Source organism: Mesoplodon bidens, assembly GCF_964165515.1.
Source record: "Mesoplodon bidens genome assembly, chromosome: 12".
In the NCBI taxonomy this organism is placed as follows: domain Eukaryota; kingdom Metazoa; phylum Chordata; class Mammalia; order Artiodactyla; family Ziphiidae; genus Mesoplodon; species Mesoplodon bidens.
In genome coordinates, this window is record NC_138168.1 from 25144263 (window position 1) to 25166897 (window position 22635).

Below are 22635 nucleotides of genomic sequence, written 5' to 3' on the forward strand. Positions count from 1 at the left end.
AGTTAGCCCAGGTACCCAACTAACATAATCGGCTATAGAGTGCTGTAATAGGTTTATAATACTTTCACACAAATAATACATAAAAAACAAACAAAAACTAAAACATTTGAAACCTTATAGTACAGTATCTTGAAAAGTACAGTAGTACAGCACAACAGCTGGCATACAGGGGCTGGCATCGAGTGAACAGGCAAGAAGAGTTACTGACTGGAGGAGGGAGAGGAGGTGGGAGATGGTAGAGCTGAAGGATCCTCAGCAATAGGCGATGGAGGGCAAGCTGCAATTTCACTCACGCCTGACGTTGATGGAATGCACGTTCGCATCTTTGAAAGTTCGCCACCTGAAGGTTGGTATATAGGGGACTTACTGTAAGTTTAAATAAGAGGTAACAAAGGAGTTTAATGAAGGAGGAAGTTAAAGGAAGTTACAGAAGTTGCCAACGCTGTCGAAAGAAGTTTCTGTTACTTTACGAGTTCCTGGAGTTCTTGCTACAACAGCTTTGCCAGGCACGAATCCCTAAGTCTAAGCCCAATTCCTATTTGCCGCCCAGTCACCTGGTGAGGACTACAGCTCCCAGAAGGCAACGCTCCGCTCCCTTGACTCCGGCTTCCTTAGCCGGCCGGGAGTTGTAGTTTACAAGAGAGCGCCTTGGAACCGAGTTTTACGCACTCGTCAACATAGACTGGGCGGAACAGGCCTCTCCTCCATCCGGATCCTCCCGTTTTCCGCAGGCTTCCGATTCATTAGCCTAATCTTTGTGCTTAGCTGGGCGGGAATCCGTGGCTCGTCAGCCGGCGAGGCGCTCTAGGCCGAGCGGCTTTCGTCTCTATGACACCAGGAGGCGGTCCCCGGTGTCCTGCGCAGCGCGCGCGAAGGGGGCGCGCGTCAGTTCCGCGCGGTGCTGTCGGGGAACCATGGCTCCCGTGAGAGGTGAGGCCGGGGGCTGCTGGGACTGGGGACTGGGGACCCCGCGGGGGGCGGTGGCGAGCGAGCGTCAGCGCTAGTCTGCACCTGTCGGCGGCCGGCCATGCCGCGGGGCTCTGGGGCCCAGGGGCCAGGCCGGGGAGTCGGGCAGCAGGAGTTTGTGTTGAGCCACTCCCGGGCTTGAGCGCGCGCCGCCGCCGCTCGGGGCAGTCAGCCTTCCACTGCGGCTGCCTTCCCCGCGGCGTACTCCGCGCTGGACAGCTCGGCAGCCCGAAACTGCGCCTGCCTCGACGAGTTGGCAGTGGGTGGGAACCGAATTCAGACAGGCCCGGGCTGCGGCGGACCCGGAGGGGGGCCGGGGCGCAGGTGCGGGGCTGGAGACGCATCACCCAGCGGGAGGCAGGACCGGTCTCTGTCCCGGCCGGGGTCACCGCGGCTGCGGTCTCCGCTGCGCCTCCTGCCCTAGGATGCTCAGAGGCATAAGGGCATGCTCCGGGTGCAGAGCCTAAGCAGCGGCTGGCCCACGTAACAGCCACTAAAAACATCATTGGGGCATTAAAATAGCATTGCAGCCGTAACGAGGTGGAGAAAGCAGTCGTTAACAGAGTTACTTCCAAGGAGAATGTTGTATGTTGTTAGAAGGAATACTTTGATATTTTGCCGGAGGGGTGGGGCGAGATCCACTCCCCCGCCCCCTTCCCCAGGGATAGCACATTAGAGTAATACTGTTTAATGACTAATTGCCATTTCGTGAGGGTGAGTCTCATTAACTCCGCAGCACTTCTGCTTTGCTGAGTCCGGTAAGTAAGTAAGGACTAGAGCTGAATTTCTGAATGGTAGAGCAGTAGCTAGGAGAGGTTGGGCAACACCCGGATTCTTTCTCCACCCCTCTTTCGTAGGGCTCTTGGCTTTACCTCTGAATAAACGCTGAGCAAATATTTAAAGAATAGCTTTTTGCATGGGTGCCAAATTATTTTCCTGGTTGAAAATATTTCCTGGTTTATCATTCAGGCCCTGCCCAGGGGGTACTGTCTGTAGTTGCATATGCTTCTCTTATTTGCTTCTCAAATAAGCCCAACCTTGAGTCTTTTCGTAGCAACACAGGAAGTAAAGGGAAAAAAGTAGAATTGTTTTGATAACTGACATAAAATAGGAATAGCGAGAAAAATGGTGAAGGCAAGTTCAGAGTTACATAAGTCGAATCATGATCTGAAAGAGTTGCCACAATTTACAGATTTAGGCTTATTGCCAATACAGATTTGCTGTGCCTGGGTCATGTTATAAATCTTATATGCCCACTAGAAATGTGTAATACAAAACTGCAGTTTCCTGAGCTTCCTTATATTCACAAAGGATTTATTTATCTGGGACTTACTGAATTTCCAAGTTCTCAGGTGTTACAAATAATGTCTCCTCTAAAATATAGTAAAATATAACTGAGCAAAATATTTAAGTCCACGCTGTAAATTTCGTTTGGGGGGCATTTTCCACACAAAAACAGATACTGCGTGGGAGCTAATGGGAACTTTGTGAGAAGGAGAAAACAGGGCTGATGTGCCAGTGTGCCCACCCAACAGTGCAGTTGAGTTGTGGGCTTTTTTTTTTCCCTCGTGGCGGAGCCTCTGGGCATGCGGGGTGGAACTCACGCCCCCTGCAGTGGAAACGTGAAGTCTTAACCACTGGCCCACCTGGGAAGTCCCTGTACGGACTTTTGATATTACCCTGAAAAAAACCTGAAATTGCTAATAATTGAACTTTCATATTGGAGAATTAATGACTGGAGTGAAGCAGATATTTTGCTCTAATGGTAAGCTGAAATTAGAGAAAATAATGCTTAAAAAAGCATTAAGTATTTTTTAAAAGTTTATTATATGTTTTAAAAGTGGTATTCTATACCAAAGCCCTATATGTTATACAAATAGCTAAACTTATTTGCTTACTCTTCTATTTCCATCAGTAGTTATTTTCAAGAATATCATCTATATTCCCATTAATCATGATGCTAAGAGGTGTACTTTCAAAGTGTTAAACATTCACTATGTTGTTTTGGAATCAGGAACCTATATACGCTAAAATAAAGTAGTTTTTAGTTTGGCGATCCTAACAACTCTTATTTATGAAAGTATTGATAATCTAGGACATGGGCTGGTAAACTTTTTCTGTTAACAGCTGATGGTCTCAGTCATAACTACTCACCCTGCTGTTGCCAGGCAAAAAAAGTAGCCATAGATAGTTCAGAAACAAATGAGCGTCGCTGTGTTCCAGTAAAACTTTTCTTATGGACACTGAATCTGAATGGCATATAATTTTCATGCATCCCAAAAGATTAACGAAAAACTTTTTTCCGACCGTTTAAAAATGTAAAACTATTCTCAACTTGCAGGTCATATAAAAATGAGAGGAAATGTAGGTTGCTCACCCCTGATCAGGAAGATGGGAAATGCTTTCTCCTGTACTGCTGTTTATTTTTTAAGTTTTACATTTTCTCCTGTGTAGGAAAGTTTTAGAGCAAGCAAAGTATTATAGTAATCTCCTTCAATCCCTTTTACATTAACATTGCTTTTTGGGTCCTCGGATCTATTGGAAAGAAAGTTTAGGCAGAGAAGCTCTATTTCTTCTATTCTACCATATTATTTTTAGTTAAGACCTAATGTAATTTTAAAAATCTGCCTGAAATTTACAAATAATTCTTTAATTCACCCAGGGAAAAGTATTTATATTGAATAATCTGTTTCCTAGTGAGCTTCTACCTTACCATATAATTTATTTGAAACTCCTATTTTTTTTTCCTGTGCAAGTCACCTTTGCATTGTGGTTAGGCCCCCAAAGCGGTGAACAAAAGTGTACTTAGGTGAAATGTAGTTACAGTAGCAGCCCAGAGTTACCCCCTGTCCCTCTGGTTCTTAACCCAGGTTGTCAAAGTATGGCCCATTGGTCAAACCCAGCCTATCACTTGTTTTTGTATGGCCTATCAGCTAAGAATGGTTTTTACAGGTGAATGTTTGCAATTAATCCGATGGAACCCTAATTTTGAAGACCAATGAAGCAAAATATTACCCACCCACCCCATAGAATTCCCTTCTTCTCAATACTGTAAAGCATTGCACTCAATTATTATTATATTTTGAATTTGTCCAATTAAATATAAATTAAATGTGAAAGTATATTTTCTCTCTTGTCACCTAAGTACCTACGTGATACCCTTGATTTTGCCTTGTGGCCTAAAAAACCTAAAATATTTACTCTTGGCCCTTTACAGAAAAAAATTTGCTGATCCCTGTTTAACATGTGCCTGAAGATTTGAAAGAAGGTTACAGGTAGCTGGGGATGAGAGAGGTGTGAAGTGGGTAAAGAAAGTAGACATAGTTTGAGCATTAGGTGATGGTAGTCTCAGAGCAGGGCTGGGAGTATGGAAGGAGCCCTGGTACCCTGGTGCTTGTGGTTTTTTTTTTTTTTTTGCGGTATGCGGGCCTCTCACTGTTGTGGCCTCTCCCGTTGCGGAGCACAGGCTCCGGATGCGCAGGCTCAGCGGCCATGGCTCACGGGCCCAGCCGCTCCGCGGCATATGGGATCCTCCCGGACCGGGGCACGAACCCGTATCCCCTGCATCGGCAGGCGGACTCTCAACCACTGCGCCACCAGGGAGGCCCGGTGCTTGTGGTTTTATTGAAGGTGTTGGACCGGCCCTGGCACCTGAGTGAGATGGCTGCTGCTCAGATATACTTGCAAGAAGTTCTTAAATTGAGTGTTCATAAGTTGTGTATATTTCCTGGATTTCAAGTTTTACAGAACTTCATTCTTAATGCTCTTTTATGGTGTTATGAATTATCTTTCTTATACTGCTATGAAATGAGAGGCTGGACATGATTTGTTTTTTATTATGATGAAGTTCTATATTATTTTATCACTCCGTTATTCCTTTTGTTTTTCTGTTGTCTCTGTATTTAGAACATACATTGCAGTAATCGTTTTCATCTTGCTTTCGTGTTTTGCTTTCACAAGTATGAATTATAAAGATATATAAAGTATGTGATTTATAACATCCTAAACTAGAGTTAGTTATGCCACATAACCTTGCACTTAAGCCCTCCCCAGGAACAAAATCTATGCCTAACCAGTTGATACTTAAAGTCAGCTGTGTTTTGTGTGTGTATGTTTGTTTCTGTTCATGTAGTTGGAAAAAATTGTTTTGAAATAAATTTTTAAATGTATTTTTTGCTTGAAATTGGAAAGCATTTTGAGGTATAACACTGCTTAACTTTTATATACATAATATTGTCTACTAAATAATATCTTTGTTGCATGTATTTTCCAGAAAATGTCCATTTATTATTCAAGTTATACTGCTTGGCAGTGATGACCCTGGTGGCTGCAACTTACACCATAGCTTTAAGATACACAAGGACATCAGACAAAGAACTCTACTTTTCAACCACAGCCGTGTGTATCACAGAAGTTATAAAGTTATTGCTAAGTGTGGGAATTTTAGCTAAGTGAGTATAAATACTTTTTAGTGTGTTATTAATTTTTTACTCAGTTATGTTCTTTATCAGAAGATTCAAGCTACATCTTCGTATGTTTGATTGATTTAGAGCAGTCTTCCTCAATTCAGGACAGTTTTGCTCTCTCGGAGATATTATTTTGGTTGACCCAACGTGGGGGATGCTACTGGCATCAAGTAGGTGGAGGCCAAGGGTGCTAATAAACATCGTACAATGTCCTGTCCTCCAGGACAGCACTCCATAACAAAGAATTACCCAGCCCCACATATTAGTAGTGCTGAAGTTGAAGAATTCCACCCTAAAGCAGGGGTTAGCAAACTGTGGCCCATTGGCCAAATCCAGTTTGCTGCTTATTTTTGTTGCAACAGAGACAGTATGGCTCACACAGCCTAGACTATTAACGATTTGGTTCTTACAGGAAACGTTTGCTCACTTCTGTTGTAGAAGAATATTATGATAATAATAGTTAACATTTCTTTTTTTTTAAAGGACTTCAAATGCTTGGCTTATTTATTTATTTACATATATTTATTTATTTATTATTTATTTATTTATTTTTTACATCTTTATTGGAATATAATTGCTTTACAATGGTGTGTTAGTTTCTGCTTTATAACAAAGTGAATCAGTTATACATATACATATGTCCCCATATCTCTTCCCTCTTGCGTCTCCCTCCCACCCCCACCCCCCATCCCACCCCTCCAGGCGGTCACAAAGCACTGAGCTGATCTCCCTGTGCTATGTGGCTGCTTCCCACTAGCTATCTACCTTACGTTTGGTAGTGTATATATGTCCATGTCTCTCTCGCTTTGTCACAGCTTACCCTTCCCGCTCCTAACATCCTCAAGTCCATTCTCTAGTAGGTCTGTGTCTTTATTCCTGTCTTACCCCTAGGTTCTTCATGACATTCTTTTTTTCTTAAATTCCATATATATGTGTTAGCATACAGTATTTGTCTTTCCCTTTCTGACTTAACTTCACTCTGTGTGACAGACTCTAGGGCTATCCACCTCATTACAAATAGCTCAATTTTGTTTTTTTTTATGGCTGAGTAATATTCCATTGTATATATGTGCCACATCTTCTTTATCCATTCATCCGATGATGGACACTTAGGTTGCTTCCATCTCCGGGCTATTGTAAATAGAGCTGCGATGAACATTTTGGTACATGACTCTTTTCGAATTATGGTTTTCTCAGGGTATATGCCCAGTAGTGGGATTGCTGGGTCATATGGTAGTTCTATTTGTAGTTTTTTAAGGAACCTCCATACCGTTCTCAGTAGTGGCTGTACCAATTCACATTCCCACCAGCAGTGCAAGAGTGTTCCCTTTTCTCCACACCCTCTCCAGCATTTATGGTTTCTAGATTTTTTGATGATGGCCATTCTGACTGGTGTGAGATGATATCTCATTGTAGTTTTGATTTGCATTTCTCTAATGATTAATGATGTTGAGCATCCTTTCATGTGTTTGTTGGCAGTCTGTATATCTTCTGTGGAGAAATGTCTATTCAGGTCTTCTGCCTATTTTTGGATTGGGTTTTTTGTTTTTTGGTTATTGAGCTGCATGAGCTGCTTATAAATTTTGGAGATTAATCCTTTGTCAGTTGCTTCATTTGCAAATATTTTCTCCCATTGTGAGGGTTGTCTTTTGGTCTTGTTTATGGTTTCCTTTGCTGTGCAAAAGCTTTGAAGTTTCATTAGGTCCCATGTGTTTATTTTTGTTTTTATTTCCATTTCTCTAGGAGGTGGGTCAAAAAGGATCTTGCTCTGATTTATGTCATACAGTGTTCTGCCTATGTTTTCCTCTAACAGTTTGATAGTTTCTGGCCTTACACTTAGGTCTTTAATCCATTTTGAGCTTATTTTTGTGTATGGTGTTAGGGAGTGTTCTAATTTCATTCTTTTTTTTGTTTGTTTGTTTGTTTGGTTTTTTTGCGGTACGTGGGCCTCTCACTGTTGTGACCTCTCCCGTTGCGGAGCACAGGCTCCAGACGTGCAGGCTCAGCGGCCATGGCTCACGGGCCCAGCCGCTCCATGGCATGTGGGATCTTCCCGGACCGGGGCACGAACCCGTGTCCCCTGCATTGGCAGGCGGACTCTCAACCACTGCGCCACCAGGGAAGCCCCTAATTTCATTCTTTTACATGTAGCTGTCCAGTTTTCCCAGCACCACTTATTGAAGAGGCTGTCTTTTCTCCATTGTATATTCTTGCCTCCTTTATCAAAGATAAGTTGACCATATGTGCGTGGGTTTATCTCTGGGCTTTCTATCCTGTTCCATTGATCTATCTTTCTGTTTTTGTGCTAGTACCACACTGTCTTGATTACTGTAGCTTTGTAGTATAGTCTGAAGTCAAGGAGCCTGATTCCTCCAGCTCTGTTTTTCGTTCTCAAGATTGCTTTGGCTATTCGGGGTCTTTTGTTTTTCCAAACAAATTTTGAAATTTTTTGTTCTAGTTCTGTGAAAAATGCCTGTGGTAGTTTGATAGGGATTGCACTGAATCTGTAGATTGCTTTGGGTAGTAGAGTCATTTTCACAATATTGATTCTTCCAATCCAGGAGCATGGTATATCTCTCCATCTATTTGTATCATCTTTAATTTCTTTCATCAGTGTCTTATAATTTTCTGCATACAGGTCTTTTGTCTCCTTAGGTAGGTTTATTCCTAGATATTTTATTCTTTTTGTTGCAGTGGTAAATGGGAGTGTTTTCTTGATTTCACTTTCAGATTTTTCATCATCAGTGTACAGGAATGCCAGAGATTTCTGTGCATTAATTTTGTATCCTGCTACTTTACCAAATACATTGATTAGCTCTAGTAGTGTTCTGGTAGCATCTTTAGGATTCTCTGTGTATGGTATCATGTCATCTGCAAACAGTGATAGCTTTACTTCTTCTTTTCCGATTTGGATTCCTTTTATTTCCTTTTCTTCTCTGATTGCTGTGGCTAAAACTTCCAAAACTATGTTGAATAAGAGTTGTGAGAGTGGGCAACCTTGTCTTGTTCCTGATCTTAGTGGAAATGCTTTCAGTTTTTCACCACTGAGGACGATGTTGGCTGTGGGTTTGTCATATATAGCCTTTATCACGTTGAGGAAAGTTCCCTCTGTGTCTATTTTCTGCAGGGTTTTTATCATAAATGGGTGTTGAATTTTGTTGAAAGCTTTCTCTCATCTACTGAGATGATCATATGGTTTTTCTCCTTCAATTTGTTAATATGGTATATCACGTTGATTGATTTGTGTATATTGAATCCTTGCATTCCTGGAATAAACCCCACTTGATCATGGTGTATGATCCTTTTAATGTGCTGTTGGATTCTGTTTGCTAGTATTTTGTTGAGGATTTTTGCATCTATGTTCATCAGTGATATTGGCCTGTAGTTTTCTTTCTTTGTGACATCCTTGTCTGGTTTTGGTATCAAGGTGATGGTGGCCTCGTAGAATGAGTTTGGGAGTGTTCCTCCCTCTGCTATATTTTGGAAGAGTTTGAGAAGGATAGGTGTTAGCTCTTCTCTAAATGTTTGATAGAATTCGCCTGTGAAGCCATCTAGTCCTGGGCTTTTGTTTGTTGGAAGATTTTTAATCACAGTTTCAATTTCAGTGCTTGTGATTGGTCTGTTCATATTTTCTATTTCTTCCTGATTCAGTCTTGGCAGGTTGTGCATTTCTAAGAATTTGTCCATTTCTTCCAGGTTGTCCATTTTATTGGCATAGAGTTGCTTGTAGTAATCTCTGATGATCCTTTGTATTTCTGCAGTGTCAGTTGTTACTTCTCCTTTTTCATTTCTAATTCTATTGATTTGAGCTTTCTCCCTTTTTTTCTTGATGAGTCAGTCTGGCTAATGGTTTATCAATTTTGTTTATCTTCTCAAAGAATCAGCTTTTAGTTTTATTGATCTTTGCTATCATTTCCTTCATTTCTTTTTCATTTATTTCTGATCTGATTTTTATGATCTCTTTCCTTCTCCTAACTTTGGGGGTTTTTTTGTTCTTCTTTCTCTGATTGCTTTAGGTGCAAGGTCAGGTTGTTTATTCGAGATGTTTCCTGTTTCTTAAGGTAGGATTGTATAGCTATAAACTTCCTTCTTAGAACTGCTTTTGCTCCATCCCATAGGTTTTGGGTCGTCATGTCTCCATTGTCTCATTTGTTTCTAAGTAATTTTTGATTTCCTCTTTGATTTCTTCAGTGATCACTTCATTATTAAGTAGTGTATTGTTTAGCCTCCATGTGTTTGTATTTTTTACAGATCTTTTCCTTTTGATATCTAGTCTCATAGCATTGTGGTTGGAAAAGATACTTGATAGAATTTCAGTTTTCTTAGATTTACCAAGGCTTGATTTGTGACCCAAGATATGATCTATCCTGGAAAATGTTCCATGAGCACTTGAAAAAAATGTATATTCTGTTGTTTTTGGATGGAATATCCTATAAATATCAATTAAGTCCATCTTGTTTAATGTATCATTTAAAGCTTGTGTTTCCTTATTTATTTTCATTTTGGATGATCTGTCCATTGGTGAAAATGAGGTGTTAAAGTCCCCTACTATGAATGTGTTACTGTCGATTTCCCCTTTTATGGCTGTTAGTATTTGCCTTATGTATTGAGGTCCTCCTATGTTGGGTGCATAAAATTTACAATTGTTATATCTTCTTTTTGGATTGATCCCTTGATCATTATGTAGTGTCCTTCTTTGTCTCTTGTAATAGTCTTTATTTTAAAATCTATTTTGTCTGATATGAGAATTGCTACTCCAGCTTCTTTTGGTTTCCATTTGCATGGAATATCTTTTTCCATCCCCTCACTTTCAATCTGTATGTGTCTCTAGGTCTGAAGTGGGTCTCTTGTAGACAGCATATATACGGGTCTTGTTTTTGTATCCATTCAGCCAGTCTATGTCTGTTGGTTGGAGCATTTAGTCTATTTACATTTAAGGTAATTATCGATATGTATGTTCCTATTCCCATTTTCTTAATTGTTTTGGGTTTGTTATTGTAGGTCTTTACCTTCTCCTGTGTTTCTTGCCTAGAGAAGTTCCTTTAGCATTTGTTGTAAAGCTGGTTTGGTGGTGCTGAACTCTCTCAGCTTTTGCTTGTCTGTAAAGGTTTTAATTTCTCCATCAAATCTTAATGAGATCCTTGCTGGGTAGAGTAATCTTGGCTGCAGGTTTTTCTCCTTCTGGCTTGCAGATTATCTGCTGAAAGATCAGCTGTTAACCTTATGGGGATTCCCTTGTGTGTTATTTGTTGTTTTTTGTTTGCTGCTTTTAATATGTTTTCTTTGTATTTAATTTTTGACAGTTTGATTAATATGTGTCTTGGCGTGTTTCTCCTCGGATTTATCCTGTATGGGACTGACTCTCTGTGCCTCCTGGACTTGAGTAACTATTTCCTTTCCCATATTAGGGAAGTTTTCAACTATAATCTCTTCAAATATTTTCTCAGTCCCTTTCTTTTTCTCTTCTTTTTCTGGAATGCCTATAATTTGAATGTTGGTGCGTTTAATGTTGTCCCAGAGGTCTCTGAGACTGTCCTCAGTTCTTTTCATTCTTTTTTCTTTATTCTGCTCTACAGTAGTTATTTCCACTATTTTATCTTCCAGGTCACTTATCCGTTCTTCTGCCTCAGTTATTCTGCTATTGATCCCATCTAGAGTATTTTTAATTTCATTTATTGTGTTGTTCATCATTGCTTGTTTCATCTTTAGTTCTTCTAGGTCCTTGTTAAATGTTTCGTGCATTTTGTCTATTCTGTTTCCAAATTTTTGGATCATCTTTACTATTATTATTCTGAATTCTTTTTCAGGTAGACTGCCTATTTCCTCTTCATTTGTTAGGTCTGGTAGGTTTTTATCTTGCTCCTTCACCTGCTGTGAGTTTTTCTGTCTTCTCATTTTTCTTATCTTACTGTGTTTGGGGACTCCTTTTTGCAGGCTGCAGGTTCGTAGTTCCCGTTGTTTTGGGGCCTGTTCACAGTGGCTAAGGTTGGTTCAGTGGGTTGTGTAGGCTTCCTGGTGAAGGGGACTAGTGCCTGTGTTCTGGTGGATGAGGCTGGATCTTGTCTTTCTGTTGGGCAGGTCCACGTCTGGTGGTGTGTTTTGGGGTGTCTGTGGACTTACTATGATTTTAGGCAGCCTCTTTGCTAATGGATGGGGCTGTGTTCCTGTCATGCTAGTTGTTTGGCATAGGGTGTCCAGCACTGTAGCTTGCTGGTCGTTGAGTGAAGCTGGGTGTTGGTGTTGAGATGGAGATCTCTGGGAGATTTTGGCCGTTTGGTATTACATGGAGCTGGGAGGTCTCTTGTGGACCAGTGTCCTGAAGTTGGCTCTCCCACCTCAGAGGGACAGCACTGATTCCTGGCTGTAGCACCTAGAGCCTTTCATCCACACAGCTCAGAATAAAAGGGAGAAAAAGTAGAAAGAAAGAATTAGTAGTAGTAGTAGTAGTAGAAGAAGAGGAGGAGGAGGGGGAGGGGGAGGAGTAGACAAAGAAAGAAAGGAGGGAGGGAGGAAGGAGGGAAGGAAGGAAAAAAAAAGAAGATAAAGTAAAATAAAATAAAGATATAATATAGTTATTAAAATAAAAAATAATTATTAACAAAAAAATAAAAAACAACAACCCCCCCCCACCCAGGAAACGGACGGACAGAACCCTAGGACAAATGGTGGAAGCCAAGCTATACAGACAAAATCTCACACAGAAGCATACACATACACACAAAAAGAGTAAAAGGGGAAAAAATCATAAATCTTGCTCTCAAAGTCCACCTCCTCAATTTGGGATGATTCGTTGTCTATTCATGTATTCCACAGATGCAGCGTCCATCCAGTTGATTGTGGAGCTTTAATCCGCTGCTTCTGAGGCTGCTGGGAGAGATTTCCCTTTCTCTTCTTTGCACAGCTCCCGGGTCTCAGCTTTGGATTTGGCCCCGCCTCTGCGTGTAGGTCGCTGGAGGGTGTCTGTTCTTCGCTCAGACAGGACGGGGTTAAAGGAGCAGCTGATTCGGGAGTTCTGGCTCACTCAGGCGGGGCGGGGCGGGGCGGGGCGGGGCGGGGGTGGGGGGGAGGGAGGGAGGGGCCGGCGTGACGTTGCACCAGCCTGAGGCGCGCTGTGCGCTCTCCCGGGGAATTTGTCCCTGGGTCCCGGGACCCTGGCAGTGGCGGGCTGCACAGGCTCCCCGGAGGGGAGGTGTGGATAGTGACCTGTGCTCGCACACAGGCTTCTTGGTGGCCGCAGCAGCAGCCTTAGCGTCTCCTGCCCGTTTCTGGGGTCTGTGCTGATAGTCGCTGCTCGCGCCCGTCTCTGGAGCTCCTTTAAGCGGCGCTCTTAATCCCCTCTCCTCGCGCACCCGGAAACAAAGAGGGAAGAAAAATTCTCTTGCCTCTTCGGCAGGTCCAGACTTTTCCCCCGGACTCCCTCCCAGCCAGCTGTGGTGCACTAACCCCCTGCAGGCTGTGTTCACACCGCCAACCTATTTATTTATTTTTAATTTATTATTTATTTATTTATTATTTATTATTGATTGATAGCTGGGTTGGGTCTTCGTTTCTGTGCGAGGGCTTTCTCTAGTTGTGGCAAGCAGGGGCCACTCTTCATCGCGGTGCGCGGGCCTCTCACTGTCGCGGCCTTTCTTGTTGCGGAGCACAGGCTCCAGACGTGCAGGCTCAGTAGTTGTGGCTCACGGGCCCAGTTGCTCAGCGGCATGTGGGATCTACCCAGACCAGGGCTCGAACCGGTGTCCCCTGAATTAGCAGGCAGATTCTCAACCACTGCGCCACCAGGGAAGCCCTAGTTAACATTTCTTGAGTGTTTCCTATATTAAGTGTTCGGCACTGTGCTAAGTGCTTTTCATTAGTTATCTCATTTAATCTTTATATATTTTTTAGGTTAAGTCCTATAATTACCCCTATTTTATCTATACAGCATCTGAGGTTCCTCCCTTGTGATACTTTTACTATGTGGCAGCACTGGGTTTTGTATCAGTAACATCCTATGAAAATCGTTTTAGCCAAGGATGCAGTATAAGAGAGGGTTAAGAATAGGGGCTTTGGAGTGAGACAGACCTAATTTTAGTCCTAGACTCATTGGGATTATGACTTTCCACATATTCCTTAACTTCTCTGAGCTTTAGTTTCTTCATTTCTTCCTCTTTTTTTTTTAAAGTTTATGTTATAAGTCTTCAGTCCTGCCCATAAGCCCAATAGTTTTATGCTTGTCTGTTTTCATTTCCCACATTATATTATTCATAGACCGGAATACTTTAAGTCTGATAAAAATCAGATGACTTTCTCACCACCAGTAAAGAAATATATGCAGTGAGTTTATGGGGCTGAAAAGGGAAATTCTAGACACTGAGTCTATAAAACTAGGGGTCAGAGTCCATTCAAGACAGAGGAAAACAGCCATAGTCTGTGGATGAGAGAAAAACAGCAACAAGAGACAACAGAAAATGAAACAAGAGGAGGTGAGCTTTGGGTTATGTTGTATAGTTTCTTCATTTCTTAATTGGAGAAAATAGGGTTGTGAGAATTAAATAAAATCTGGTAGGAAATTACTTGGGGAACGATTTATGAGATGGGGACCCATCTGGGTCATGTGGGTGGGTGAATTCATCTAGGTTTCAGGATGTGGGCTGGTGAGAGTGGGAAGTAGTGAGGAATAGCATGTAAGTTTAAATTACATTTAAACACTTTAAAATTTCATTTAACAAATATTAAGTGATTTCTGTGTGACAGTTTTATAATGGTGCTGCATATACAGGTATGAATGAAATAGATACGGTTTCTGCTTGCTTGGAACTTTGTTTCAGTGGAAGAGACAGAAAATGAACTAGTAAACACACACATTATTACAAATAACCATCTGAAAAAAATACTCTAAAAATGGCTTGGGGAAGGAGGAAAGAACAGAAAAATAACTTGAGACTTGATGGTGGAAAGCTTTAATAGAAAATTTGTGTTTAAAATTTATCTTGTAGGCAGAGATACTGTGGCAGCCTAACTTGTTAGGTTGCAAGTAGGGTAAAGCCTCAGACCTTTCACAGCTTTTTACTTAACAAGGTCCATTTTTAAGGAAATTTGGCTTCCACTATTCTGCATAATGTCAGGTAAAGGAGAGGCCTTATTGTACCTTTAAAACTTTAAAAGGCAGTGTTCCAAAGGAAAAAATCTCTGTTTGAAGCTCTAGAACAACATCCATATAACAATTTAAGCGTTAATAAATTAATAAAATCATAGGGCTTAACTTCTTTTAAAACAAAAATAGCGGTATTGGAAAAAGGGGAATAGAGGAACACATTTCTTCTCCTTATTCCCCAGCTTCCTTAGGGAGAAAAAATTATGACCCAGGAATGAAATAGGGCTGTCAAGCATGAAATTAGCTATTTTAAACCGTAAGATCAAATCATGGTTTTGTTGTTTTGTAATTGTTAAGACTTTTTAAAAACCAGTGTGCAGAAAAGCAATGAGGCCTTTGGTTTAACTCAGCAGTTGGGCTAGTGTCCTGCCAACCCGCCTGCATGACTTTTTGTTTTATTTTGATGCATTTTCAGCTTTGCATTGCTTGCTATTCTTAAGTTATTCAGTGTTATGGATATGGTCAGTTGTAGTTTGTTTTGTGGAAACGTTTTTGGAAATTATATCAAAATATTAATAAAAGAAAAGTTTCCAAGAGTTCACCAGATAAGTCCCAATAATGGTGATGAAATAGCAACAGTGTGGAAAACTAAATACTGTACTTCATCATCATGATCATCACCAGTAACCACTTACTGTGTATGTCACCAGCATAGTGTATAGGCTCTTTTATGAACGTTTACCTGCAGGGTACACAAGACCAGGAACAATCAGGACAAAGTAAAGTATTATGACACAGAGTTCTGGTGGCTGGCATTTGACACTACATGGCTAACAAGAATTTGGCTGTGAAGAAGAATCATTTAAAACACATTGAGTTTCCAAGTGGAAAAAGCACTGGAAAATCATAAAGCATGAAAGAAGTGAAATGCATTTGAAATTACTGGATTTTAAAGCAAATGTAATTTTTATGGAGAAACATGTTGGCAAATTATCATATTCTTATTCAAAACACATTGGTAGAACAGAATACCTGCTGTTCATAACAAGAAAATATTTTATTTCTTGGAGCAAAGGGATTACTTTTAAGAGGGCATCTGTGAAAAATGTTAATCTCTTGGAATGATAAAAGAGTGATAGAGAAAGGAGAATTATTTTACCCATGAGGTCACAGGTTGATAGCTACGGAATGAAATGAAAGGATATCGTGATTGCATCTTCAGCTTCTTCAGCAATATGTCATGAGACAATCGTTAATGAAACTAAAGCATAGCTGTGTGGGAAACATACCCAGTGAAAATGTTGAGGGCTTCCTCTCTGAGGAAGTTACATTTAAACCCAGACCTGAAGATTGAGTGGAGGTTGGGCAAGAGAAGAGCAGAGAGAAGGTAAAGACCACAGTGTGTTTGAAGAACAACAAATCAGTGTGTCTGGAGTGCTGTGGTGCTAAGATGAAGCAGGAGAGGTCGGCAGGGTATCAAGAGTAATCCTATGGGCCTGTAAAGGAGTTTGGATTTTATCTCAAGGGCATTGAAAATCACTGGAAATCACTGAATGGTTTAAATCAGGGACTAACATCATGACCCATATTACTTTGAGTTACTTTGTTGATTCCTTTGAGGAGAATGGATTGGAAGGATATAAAAGTTGGAAGTAAGGGAGCTTATAAGAGCCCAGGGATTGTGGCCATGATGACAGAGCAGGTGATGAAGGTAGTGGATTTGAGTTATGTTCTAGAAGTAGAATCTATAGGACTTGGTGATGGGTTTGGTGACTGTTGATTCTTACTATCTCAGTAGTTACCACGGACACTGAATTACTGAATACTGAACTTTTGCTCCTAGAGGAAATACAGGGATAGGTTCCTGTGAGCCTCTGGTCACAACATTTTCATCAACTGATCACTATATAACCATGTTTCTGTTTAAAGACACCTTATTTAGTATGTATTGTTGACTCATTAGCATTGAACTCAGGGCCAACAGCACTATTAATCATGCCTGGACAAAGCTTATCTAACATGTATTTTCTCCATAAGGCACATCACAGCTTTCTTGCACTAAGGGACACTAGCCAGCACTTTAGCACTATTGCTATAATATGTAATGTTATAAGTTGAAATTGCCTTAGAAAAATCAAAGAATAATGCTTCTTTGGGGGACAATTGTGAAAAATGAATTTTTGAAAACCTAATGAGCAGATATCTAACTTCTTTTCTTTAGAAAGCAAGTAACTACACTCTGGAATACCAACTGTTAATCACTGTCAAAATGTGTTATGTAAAGTGCCAAACATCCTCTTTTAAGATTGCAGCAACTAAATTTGCTGCCTTCAGACATTCAGGATTGTTGCTGTTGAGAATGGCAGGCTGCCAGAGAGTGAAGGTGTTAAGGAAACATTCTTCCTCATCTCCCCTTAAAAACAGGTGAGGGAAACATGCAGGTAAACACAGCTAATTTTCATTTCATTCTCGTACCACTGCTTTAGCCTTAGCTATTATTTCATCTTCTATGAGGAGAAATCTTAGGTTGAGGGAAGTTTTCATTTGCCAAAGGTACCTAGAAAGTGATTGGCAGTGATAGGATTAGAAGGCAAGTTCCCTGATTTCTAATTTTCAAATTAGAAGTATTTTAGAACAAAATAATTGAACTGTTTTGTGATTAGCTAGGGCAAAGATAAGCATTTAGTAGCATTGTTAGACAGTTCAGTACTTGCAATAATTTTATTTTTTGTTTTTTTCTTAAGTTTTTATTTCCAAATGTTAAATTTTACCATATTCTTTTTTTTTTTTTTTTTTTGCGGTACGCGGGCCTCTCAGTGCTGTGGCCTCTCCTGTTGCGGAGCACAGGCTCCGGACGCGCAGGTGCAGCGGCCATGGCTCACGGGCCTAGCCACTCCACGGCATGTCGGATCTTCCCGGACCCGGGCACGAACCTGTGTCCCCTGCATCGGCAGGCGGACTCTCAACCACTGCGCCACCAGGGAAGCCCTAAATTTTACCATATTCTTGATTGCTATGTATTTGTGTGGGTGTATATTGTTTTTATGTTTTGAGAGCAAGTTTTACACAAATGCCCCTTTGTCTCTAAATTCTAAAGTGCATATTTTCTAAAAACAAGGACATTCTCTTACATAATAACAGAATATCAAAATTGAGACATTAGTATTGATACAATACTGTTATCTAATTCAGAGACCTTAGATAATTTTGTTGCCCACTGATGTCCTTTAACAGTAAAATAATCACACTTCACAGTAGTGTTATATCTCTAGCTGCCTTTAATCTGAGACAGTTCCTCCATATTTTTTTCTTGTCTTTGACATTGTTGAAGAGCATAGTCCATTTAATTTGTAGAATGTCCCACAGTTTATGTTTATTGATTGCTTTCTTATGATTAAATTTAGGGTTTTGGTCAGGAATATCATGGAAATGATGTGTCCTTCTCAGTGCAGTGTATCACGAAGCACATAATATCCATTTGCCCCATTACTGGTGATGTAACTTTGATTCCTTGATTAAGGTAGTGCCTGCCAGGTCTCTCCAGATAACGTTACCAATTTTCTCTTTGTAACTATTAAGTATCTTGTGGAGAGAATCTTTGAAACCAGGTATATATCCTCTTTCTCATCATTTTTATTGTCCTCTGATGTTGCCAAATGGTAATTTCCCAGTTCCGTCATTCCCTGTGCATTTACTGGTTGGCATTCTAAGAAACTTCCCCTTCTCTCCCTCTTCCTCTCTTTCCGCCTCACCTGTCCTTCTCCCTCTCAGTGTAGATTCATGGATTATTTAATTATATTGGCTGGAATCCATTATTATCATTTATTTCGATGCTCAAATTGTCCCAGATTTAGACAGTGGGATCATCTTCAAGCTTCCTCCGTTTCTTTTCTTTTCTTTTTCACTTACATGTTTTCATCAATCTTTGAGCAGTTTCTTTTTAGCATAGCAAGATGTTCACAGCTTATCTTATACTTTCCCTGCCCCAATCCCAGAATCATACATTTCTCTAAGAAGCCTTGTTCCTTTTTTCCCAAAATGGTATTTAGAAACCAGAATCTAGACATGAGGTGTGCACATTGCTACTGGGGGTATCATAACTTCTGGGCCCTTTCAGTAGACAGAGCTAGGTAACATGTATGTGTATACATACATACCTGTCTGTTTCTCTGTTTCTGTATATATATGTGTTTGTGTATACAACTATGAGTTATATATTGTTTGATACCTGCAATTCTGATCCAGGACCACAGAGTTCATTACAACTTTTCCCTTTTCCATATTCCCTTTTCCAATGGTGGTGAGTTTGACTTCCATTATCCTCAAGATATTTACTTATTTGCTCAGTCCTAGAATACATAATAAGTAGATTCAGAACTTCTAAGATACAGCTGTGAAAAAGCAAACCTACTAACTAAAGTTCAGTATTTGTATGTAGTTTTTTTTGCCTTTAGTTTTAGAGCATATAGTAAAAAGACTGTGTTTTAGAATACTTGGGTTAGTTCTCTTTTTCTCCTTCCGTGTAATTTTGGTATTCATTAAAAAAACTGACAGGGTTGTTTTTTCTTTTTTTGGTTTCTGTTTGTAATTAATTTGGAGTTTTCTGCCATCCTTGTTGATTTTACTTACAATTTCTAGTAATCTTTGGAATATGAAATTATACTTGTTTCAATCAAAAGTTAATTTAGAACTGCAAGAAAAAAAGGGGACTGTGGGGAAGAATTAATGAATGGTTACTCTACTTTGATAAATAAGGTTTAAGGTTTATACGGTCTGATTGGGGAGTTTTGATTACATGCATTGTGTGTGCATACAGTTTACGCTGCTTTGCTTTTTAAATTTTTTTCACTTAAATGTTTTATCTTAGAGATGGTTCCATATCTGTACATAGAAATCTCTCATTCATTTTAAGAGCTGTGTGGTATTCCACTATATGGATGTATCACATACACCAGTTTCTATTGATGGGCATTTGGGTGTGTCCAGTCTTCTGCTACTACAAAATGAAGACATAATAATTATCTTTTTATATACACTGCTGTGTACATGTATAATTACATCAGACCACTTTTATATTGAAATGGAAATTAATAAATCCTACTGTTGGGGAGGGGAGCAGCTTAGCAGTTGGATGTTGCAAAAGCTTTATATGTGAGTAAGTTATTTTTTAAGTATTTGACTAAGTTACCAATTTCTAAGTTATAATTCCAGTTGAAACATCAAACAGTACAACATTTAAAAATATTTTAGTTTTTCATAAAATAATTACTATAATAATTCACAGGAAAATTGCTAGTTAGCTGTATGCTTTACTAAACCCTGTCATAGCTATTAAAATTGACACTTTTGATTTAAGTCTGTCATTTGTGGTGTGAAAAGGAAATGAAAACACTGCATGTTGTCTTAGAACAAAGTCAACTTTTTATTGTTTGCTATCCACCACAGCCTGTAAAGACTAAAGAAACCTAGAAGGAGGTGTAAATATACATACTCTTTGGGTGTGTTTCGTAATAAACCAAATGCATCTTAAATCTTTGTACTACTTATCCAGATAAGACTGGAGAAAATTATTTTACTATTTCATAGTATTATCTAGAATAATGAATGAAGCTGTCAGATACTTATGTCATAGATTATCCAGCCCTATTCTGTTTTTTTGCTGAGTTCACATTTTGGCTGCCTCTTTGTACTCAATGCTATAAGGGGTTTAGGGTCATGGGGAGGAAGTAAAAGTCATGTACCTCATATGATGGGTATTTTTGTCCTCAAATGACCTCATTATTGGTTTTTATACCTAGCTCCCCAAAATCTTTTATGCGAGTTAATTTTAATTAACTTTGCAGTTGGTAAGAAATTTGTAAGGGAGAGCTTCCCTGGTGGCGCAGTGGTTGAGAGTCCGCCTGCTGATGCAGGGGACATGGGTTCGTGCCCCGGTCCAGGAAGATCCCACATGGTGCGGAGCGGCTAGGCCCGTGAGCCATGGCCGCTGAGCCTGCGTGTCGGAGCCTGTACTCTGCAGCGGGAGAGGCCACAACAGTGACAGGCCCGTGTACCACAAAAAAAAAAAAAAAGAAAAAAAAAGAAATTTGTAAGGGAAATTTAGATTTCGTAAACTCATGAGTAACTTCTGCTGTATTATTCCATTTTGCACAGTGCCTTGGTAACCTAGCCAAGGATTTCAGGCCTCCTAGTAGTTCTCGTTAGATAAGGAGCTGGAAGAATGAGGCCTACTTTTGACCAAACATAGATCAGAAAGAATTGGTTTCAGCTCGTTGATAGGAAATTTGGGGTGGGGGTGGTGGCAGTGGAATCTCTCTGCAATCAACATGGAGCTTCAGCATTCCTTGAGGTAACAACAGGTTGCACATGGATTCTATTCCAGTGATAAAAATCAAACAGTAAATTTATAATGGGACAGACTATATCTAAAAAAATTAGTGTATGCTTTTGATTATACACATGCTTTCTCTTATCTCACAATGTCATTTATATAATTAAATTCAATAAATTTGTTTTTAACAAAAGGTACTCATTAAAGTGCTTGGGATGTGATTTCCAGAAAATATTAGAGCAGGAAAATGAAAGAAAAAGTGGTCTTTGGTTTTTATGTTTTTTTAGTATTCAGAGAGCACTATTCAAGGCTGTAGTATATTTAGAATTGATCATTTATCTTTGTCTACTTAACAGTAAAACAAAAGGATAGATGATTACTAGGGTTTTCTGGAAGATATATTGCTATTATTTTTTTTAATTTAAAAAATTTTTAAATTTAGTGAGTAAAACTGTATTTTTTTTTACATCTTTATTGGAGTATAATTGCTTTAAAATGGTGTGTTAGTTTCTGCTTTATAACAAAGTGAATCAGTTATACATATACATATGTTCCCATATCTCTTCCCTCTTGCATCTCCCTCCCTCCCACCCTCCCTATCCCACCCCTCTAGGTGGTCACAAAGCACCGAGCCGATCTCCCTGTGCTATGTGGCTGCTTCCCACTAGCTATCTGTTTTACGTTTGGTAGTGTATATAAGTCCATGCCACTCTCTCGCTTTATCACAGCTTACCCTTCCCCCTCCCCATATCCTCAAGTCCATTCTCTAGTAGGTCTGTGTCTTTATTCCTGTCTTACCCCTAGGTTCTTCATGACATTTTTTTTCTTAAATTCCATATATATGTGTTAGCATACGGTATTTGTCTTTCTCTTTCTGACTTACTTCACTCTGTATGACAGACTCTAGGTCTATCCAACTCACTACAAATAGCTCAATTTCATTTCTTTTTATGGCTAAGTAATATTCCATTGTATATATGTGCCACATCTTCTTTATCCATTCATCCGATGATGGACACTTAGGTTGCTTCCATCTCTGGGCTATTGTAAATAGAGCTGCAATGAAAATTTTGGAACGTGACTCTTTTTGAATTATGGTTTTCTCAGGGTATATGCCCAGTAGTGGGATTGCTGGGTCATATGGTAGTTCTATTTGTAGTTTTTTAAGGAACTCCATACTGTTTTCCATAGTGGCTGTACCAATTCACATTCCCACCAGCAGTGCAAGGAGTGTTCCCTTTTCTCCACACCCTCTCCAGCATTTATTGTTTCTAGATTTTTTGATGATGGCCATTCTGACTGGTGTGAGATGATATCTCATTGTAGTTTTGATTTGCATTTCTCTAATGATTAATGATGTTGAGGATTCTTTCATGTGTTTGTTGGCAGTCTGTATATCTTCTTTGGAGAAATGTCTATTTAGATCTTCTGCCAGTTTTTGGATTGGGTTGTTTGTTTTTTTCTTATTGAGCTGCATGAGCTGCTTGTAAATTTTGGAGATTAATCCTTTGTCAGTTGCTTCATTTGCAAATATTTTCTCCCATTCTGAGGGTTGTCTTGGTCTTGTTTATGGTTTCCTTTGCTGTGCAAAAGCTTTGAAGTTTCATTAGGTCCCATTTGTTTATCTTTGTTTTTATTTCCATTTCTCTAGGAGGTGGGTCAAAAAGGATCTTGCTGTGATTTATGTCATAGAGTGTTCTGCCTATGTTTTCCTCTAAAAGTTTGATAGTTTCTGGCCTTACATTTAGGTCTTTAATCCATTTTGAGCTTATTTTTGTGTATGGTGTTAGGGAGTG

General features: G+C 39.9%; 1 protein-coding gene across 1 annotated transcript in view; it reads left to right on the plus strand.

Annotated features, from left to right (window-relative positions):
- The first annotated feature begins 850 nt into the window (after window positions 1-850).
- SLC35A1 (solute carrier family 35 member A1) overlaps window positions 851-22635 on the plus strand; it is a 42187-nt gene continuing 20402 nt past the window's right edge. Inside the window, exons 1-2 of the mRNA XM_081251557.1 lie at window positions 851-930; window positions 5240-5417. Coding sequence (XP_081107683.1) covers window positions 915-930; window positions 5240-5417 — 194 coding nt within the window. The 5' untranslated portion in view covers window positions 851-914. The remainder of the gene's footprint in view (window positions 931-5239; window positions 5418-22635) is intronic.